General features: G+C 36.7%; 1 protein-coding gene across 1 annotated transcript; it reads right to left on the reverse strand.

The window, feature by feature from the left end:
* Nucleotides 1–157: 157 nt before the first annotated feature.
* Nucleotides 158–6,906, reverse strand: stard5 (StAR related lipid transfer domain containing 5). Its single transcript, XM_088921379.1, has 6 exons — nt 6,402–6,906; nt 5,877–5,926; nt 5,108–5,240; nt 3,792–3,909; nt 2,576–2,669; nt 158–1,656 (listed from the first exon to the last, which is right to left on the reverse strand). Exons 1-6 carry the CDS (start codon nt 6,489–6,491, stop codon nt 1,506–1,508), a joined length of 636 nt encoding a protein of 211 aa, XP_088777505.1. The 5' UTR covers nt 6,492–6,906; the 3' UTR covers nt 158–1,505.
* Nucleotides 6,907–7,271: the final 365 nt, after the last annotated feature.

Genomic DNA, 7,271 nt, shown 5'->3' on the forward strand with positions numbered 1-7,271 from the left:
GAACACTGTTCACCATTTCTGATGCAACAACACTGGTACTTTCACTCTGTGAAATAAGTCAAAATATAAATCTGAAATACCTGCATACAGTATGTCTGAAATTTAGATACAAAACACAGTAAATGCACAAAATATATCACTCGTACACACTGCCAACCTCAGTGTTGCAGTTATCTCATTTTATTAAATATTATAATACCAAGTACATTAAGGTGATTGTTTTCTAATAGCAGCAATTGATTCACATATTATGTCCATATCTCATTCATTAGGATATCTATTACAAAAGTGTTTGAAAAATAAATGATCAAATAATCTAAAATATAATCAACTTGTACAGTGTACATGACCAAATGTCATCTCTTAATTCAAGACCAATACACACAAATGCTAAAACACAATCATTTTAAGTGACAGAAACATATAGCATAGCATTGGTACTGTATATACTGTATAGTCTACTCATCAATATTAAAACTGATCTTTATATTACTGCTAAATAAAGTTTTCCAGGGTGGACAATGTATAAAAGTAGACATATCCTGAGTATGCATGACACAGAATGAATGAAAATCTTCAATTTAATTTCAGAAATTAAAAATCTAAAAAATGAGACCATGCATATTAGCCAATACCAAATAAGCAAACTCACAATGATGTCTGAATGTACTTAAGTAACAACTGACATCCTCAAATAATTAAAAAAGTGTTTTTCAGTGTGAAGAAGGCAGGGAACAGTGGACCAACACAGCTGGTATCTGTACACTTAATTAACAGTTTACAGAGAAATTAATGACTCAAGAGGAATATTAAGAAGTTGTACATTATTCATGCTGGCTCTCTGTTTTACCTAACGGACCGCAGTTTTACTACTAGCTCTGTTACAGCTAATGACTGTTGGCAAACCTTTAAAAAATGCCTAGCTTTTAGTATACACCAATATACACCAACAACACAGTACAGTCTTATTTTCTTTACAAAATAAATTACATTGCAGTATGCTTCTGTAGTAGATGTTAAAAAAAAATCAGTCTCACCCAATCACTCTTCACAGAAATGGTATACATCCTGTACCTAGCCTGTTATCCTAAATAACCATTTTAAAAAAATGGAATGTCAGTGAAAATTTGACAAAACAACTAAGCGATTAGTAGAGTCACAAGATAGAAATAAAAGACCATCTACAAAAAGCACATTTCATTATACAAATATAATATTTGTATTTTCAATTAAATTTGATCTATAGAGGTAATAAATACTGTTTGATATTCAGTACTTTATATTCATACTGATATATTATATACTTATATTATTATATACTGATATACTATTATACTGTATACTGATATTCAAGTACTTTTTTCTGTGACATTAAAGGGCATTTGGCAGCATCTGTGATACCGCTGTATATACAGTCAAGAATAAAGGTACAGTCTTCCAGTAACTGGAATAAACAAAGTTTCAGTTTGATGTGATTGTTTTTTAAAAATTTCTAATAAGGACTATCAATTGTCTTTGAGTGTTTTCACTGCTTTTGCCAGGTTGCTGTAAAACTCGGCCATACTGGAGGGGAAGAAGGAATCCACCACAGATCGTGGGAGAAAGCCTCCCAGGTCGGTCTGAAAAAAGCTTAACAGCTGTGTCTTGTTTGGCTCTCTGGAAAACAAGGGGACATGGAAAGAATGGAATGAGAAGAAACTATTCCAATAGTGACTGTGCATAAGCTGCATCTCACGCCATGCACAGGGCCTGTACTTATTTCTCCAGATACTATTCAGCATGGGTTTGGTGGTGCAATCGTTGAATACAGATGCAACATGCACAGATGGTGAATGTCACCTTCTATTTATATGGAAAGTATTAATGGGATACACTTTGCTTCTGCAAATTTTCTGGTGAGAGGCTTGTCCCTCTTCTTTCCCTTTTTTTACATTGTGTGAACTTCCATTCCTTGGGCGTCTTCTAAAATTGTTACATTTTGGAAATAAAGTATTTAAAAGAAAGATTATTTTTACTTTCACAAAACAAATTCCAAAGCTAATAGAATGCGTAAACATACTGCATTTCACAAAAAGTAAAGCTTCAGTAATCTCTGCTGCCCTCATCTGACCTTTTATAATAACTGCAATCCAAATTATTTCCTGTGCAGTACTATTACATAGGCCACTCTTACAATGCTTTGCAAAGAACACCATGGATATGGATACCCATGCTTAAAATAAAATGCACATAAAAATACTATCTACACTTTAGTAAATATTATTATTAATTAAGGTGATAATGACAATACAGAAAACAGAAACCATACACCTCCCTATTTGAACTTTTCTAGGAAAGTTTAAAGATTTTGTGCCTGCAGGACAGCTTGATTAATTCATTTAACTAATTCCTTTAATTGATATTGATCAATTAATAAATTAAAACTAATAAAGTAAAATCCTATTAATTAATTAATAGCTTGAGAAAGTCATTAGTATTGAAGAACTAGCCCCACTTCCTCTGCCATCACCTTCCCTCCCCTTATTAGTCTAATCTGTTCGGCTAAGTTTGTGGAAAGCATTCAAGTATAACCTACCCTGGAATGGGAACACAGAAACACCCACAGGAGTGGTTGTACCCTCGGACATAGCCTGGTTTGGGTGGGCAGTCAGGATGTTCCACATTGGTTGCTAAAGAATGACAGAGTTCTCATAAGGCGTTATTTAAAAGCAATGCACTAAATCTGAGTATTCACACCAAGCCTTAAAGCCATACTTTCTTTGAACTGCGAATGCACTTGATTTTCAGTGATTTTCACTGGAAAAATCATTAACCTTGCCTCTGGGGCAATATTTTACTTGTCACACCGATGGTGTGCAACCCCATGTTCCTGCAACACAATAACATACTGTAGTTAATACAAGTGAAAACTGCCTCATCCTGGTGCGCAATGTTGGTAGAACTATATCCACCTGCCAGAGGAATTTTCAAAAAGTTGAACTTGATTCAGAGGAGTGAATATCTGTGATGCAATGCAAGATGAATGCAATCAACACATTTCAGTTTTTGTTGATTTTTTTCTTTGCATTTTTGCTGACATTTAACTTCTTTGGTCCATAAACATGTTCACTTTGAGCATTCAAGTTCTGTTTAAAAATAATGCACTTTTAAAGAAAACCTAACACTGCTGCTATCATTGTTTTTTTTTAAAACAATCCAACACAGGACATATTTGGAAGGGGTGAGTACTGTTGCATGGCACTCTATAGGTTCTGAACACAAGTAATGGCACTGCTCCAAATCTTGTAAGTTATTTTTTTTCAAACAAAGTGTCTTTCATAAACCGTGAAAATCAAATGCATTCACAATTTCTTTGGATAAAATGCGGTCATATTTCTTTGCTTAATCTACAAATTAAATTAGATACTTAAAGAAATGTATAAATATCATTTCTATGACAAAATCACATTACAACAAAATCAAAACCATGTTTATTTGCTTCATGGATAATTACATGTACCAGAAACACGAAAAATGGAAAAAATTGCATGACTTCTCTGTTTTAGAGCTGATTAAAATGTACTACTACATTCTATTGGTTTGTACCTCACAGTCTGATGTTTATTACCATGACTTAAGGGCTAACCCATATTATCCTTTAAGTCAACACATATTTCAAAATAGAATGGAGATGGAACATACTTCTTTTTTAAGTGTTTGCCAATGTGAGGTAGCGCCAAACTGAAGACTAATGATTGAAAGGCACACAACTTCGTCTTCAGTTTCAGCACTGAAAAAAATCCATTACTCACCATTTGAAGTAATGGTGCCATCTTCGTATTGCTTAACTAAAACAACATCCACAAAGTCTCGAGGCGATATAAGGCCCATTGCAGCAGAGGGAGTGACCGTTCTGCACACAGACACATTCTGCAGGATAGAAAATGAGGCAAGGACAACGTGCTCCACATAACTCATCAGCACCATGGACATATTTCACCATTTTTATACATACTGTATACGGTACAGCAACAAATATACAGTATGGACATCCGGTTTCTGAAACAAGGTTATTGACTAGTTTACTAAGCATAACCAATATTACCCCATTAAACAATACCTGTTCATGAAGCTTCTTCTAAGCTTCTAATGAAATACTCATTCATCTCAGAAAGTGGTATGTGCTGTAATAATTGACAAAAAGGCATAACCAGCAGGGGTCGGGTTAACTTACTAAGATGCAAATAATAGTGATCTCAGTTCACTGGAACTGCACCTAGACTACTGCTTCACATTAGAAACATAATTTTTGGATCAGACGAAAGATGTAACTCTAGTCAATCCCTAATGAGAGCACTGAGGATGTCATATGAACATACAGCAGGAACAGTTACAAAAGACAGCAGGTACATCGACTACAAAAGCATTTGGTAGTTAGCAGTTAATTAAATCAAAGACTTAATCTAGCCATTTCATGGAAGTAGCCAGGGCATGAACTTCAACAGCATGCCGTGGACGTTTGTTCCAGAACCCCCATTTCTTTGGGGAACAAGTGTGTCTTGTTCTTGGTTTTAAATGTACCGCAACGTAGTTCTACTTGTGTCCTCTATTTTATGATTCACTGTTGATTCTGAAGAAATCTGCTGAGTTGACTTGGTCAAAGTCTTTGAGTCTTCTGAATACTAATATCAGCTCTCCTTGTAGATGTCTCTGTTCAAGACTAACAACGTTCAGTTCTTTCAGCCCGTCAGTGTAGGACATTCCCTTAATTTCTGGAATCCGGCTGCTCTTGTCTGGACTGATTCCAGTGCAGCAAAGCCTTTCGCTACGTGGTGACCAATATTAAACAAGGTCGTACAGGTACTAGTACAATGTTCAGTTTTAATACAACATCTCAGCACACTACAGAAAGTGCAAATGATGTGTCACACAAAACACATACAAAACAAATAAGAGTCTCTCTTACAAGCAGACTTTTCAAGCACCACATTTTGCATGTATAGCTTATGTTTTGCTGCCATAAATAAACAAACCCAATCAGAAAGAATGACAAACAGTGCGGCAGTAGGAAAGCAAAGGGAGCGGGTCTGATTTTATACAACACGACAGCACTCGCTTGCACACTTACGTCATCGATCTTTTCTATGAGCTCAAACCTCTTGACATTGTTGTCCCACTTGACTCGGAGCCCATCTGGCACTGGTTCCAGGCACCCCCACACCTTTTCTGGGCTCCCATTGACAGCGCCCACTCCTTTGTATCTGGGAGGGTGAAAGTGAACCCCAAAGACAGTGACGTAGCAGCAGAGCAAGGCCCCACACACCACCTGTTACTAGAGGGGCTCATGAACCACTGGTGGGTGACATGCTGCTATCACTGTTTTTCATTTAGCTGCTGCTTTTCTACAAAGCAACCTATGGAGGTTAAGAAACAACTGCTTTAAATATAAATATTTAAAGTCTTTATGTTTAGTATCAGTAAAAATGACGCATTGGTACCAGTTAATCCACAGTGGTATGTTGAAGCAGTTTGGGTAATGTATCTTGTTTGAAGGTACATTTATACAGCATTGCTTTGGAGGTTGAAGCTACTAATATAAATTTTTAATTGCACTAACTGCAAACAAGGTGTACATATCTACATGATTTGTCTTGATGGTACCTGTAAACTAGTTTAAATCTTATTATCACATCTGTTTGCTCACCCAGGCTATTCTAGTCCTGTTGTAATTCCATTAATTCAATGTATTTCACCCTATTGCACCTGAATTTATTGTTCATTGTACTTGCAATTAATGTAAATTATCTGTATTGCAATGCAACTTGGCTGATGATGATATTATTATTGATGATAAAAATAACATAAAGTGATTTATTTGGTTACACAATTTGGCTTACAAATTTCCTGGAAACTCGGTTGAAGGCCTCCAGTGAACTGTTACTTCATTCTAAATGCAGAATTGAAAAAGAAATATGTGAGTAAAGTGTTGACATTATATTCTGCTGCTATTAGAGGATGATAGCATTTCCCAGACACTACTAAAGCAAGTGCTATTTACAAATAAATCCAAAAAACATAAAGCATTATGTACAGTAAAGTAGCTAGCTGGTTTAAACTGTTGGGTGAGCTATACAGTAAATTGTAAAACCGGGACATTTAAAATATATCTATTTTCATCAAGTCGTCAGTTGAACGATTTCGTCTGTATATAATCATTATACAGAGGAGCTGAAATGGCAAAGATTGTGTTGTCCAGGCGGAGACGAACAATTACCGAACGGCGCAGTACCACGAGCTAACGTCATTCAAACCCCTGGGCAGATCGTTTCTGACACTGGCTGTGATAGTTAACATAAAAGTTAGTTATCTGGTACAAACTGAGGCATATTTGTCACGTTCGCTTCTTATTGCTCATGGCTTACCGTTTTCTTGCACACTTTCCACCCTATCTGGTCTTTGCTGCAGCTGAGGAGGTTGTCAGCCACTGTGCTCGCAATGTGCTTGTAATCCATTGCAGGAACAGAGCGCCGCGGTGAGCGCAGTGCCTGTCAGCTCGGCTTCACCTGTCAAAAGTCCAGTCCGGAGCTATAGCACCACAGTCAAAGCACAACCTTCAAACTGTTATGTTCAAACAATACCGCAAATACCGCATCTGGAAACATAAATATCAAATTGAATTAACTGTTTAAACCCATACCCAATGGTCATCGATATCTTTTCACATTCGTACTGTACTGTATATGCATCAACAATTTCTTGAAGAAATGTAAATGATTAAACTATGAAGTGTTTAACTGTCACACGAAAATAACTAATTCTGCTGTTTTTATTTGCCGGTAAAACGTTCATAAAGGAAGAGCGCTGCCTTTCCACTGCTAACATTTTCGTCCGCAAGAAAACTGAATTCTGGGATTTGCAGTCCTTCTCAGCTGAAACACGGAGTGATTGCAAGTGTTCACAAGCATCTGTAACTACACCTCCCAGCGCACATGCAGCTAAATGAAACCAGGTAGTGAAATCTTAGGGATTCATTTTAATCGGAATATTGTGTGTTACGCAATCTATCCTTTCTGATGTAACGCAGCCTTAAATCCAATATTGTTGCCTCCGATGCGCTGTTAGCCACGGGAATGGGAGTCTGGCAGAAACATTGATAAGGACAGCGCACATCACTCTTCGTACTCCAATTAAATAACATTACACACAATTCAAGCATTACAGCACAGTGTAATCTCTATTGCATGGACGTGGGGGTTTCTTTGATTTTCTCTGCACTTCTGATATTTAGGTTG

This window comes from Atractosteus spatula, chromosome 7 (genome assembly GCF_055471065.1).
Source record: "Atractosteus spatula isolate fAtrSpa1 chromosome 7, fAtrSpa1.hap1, whole genome shotgun sequence".
Taxonomy (NCBI): Eukaryota; Metazoa; Chordata; class Actinopteri; order Semionotiformes; family Lepisosteidae; genus Atractosteus; species Atractosteus spatula.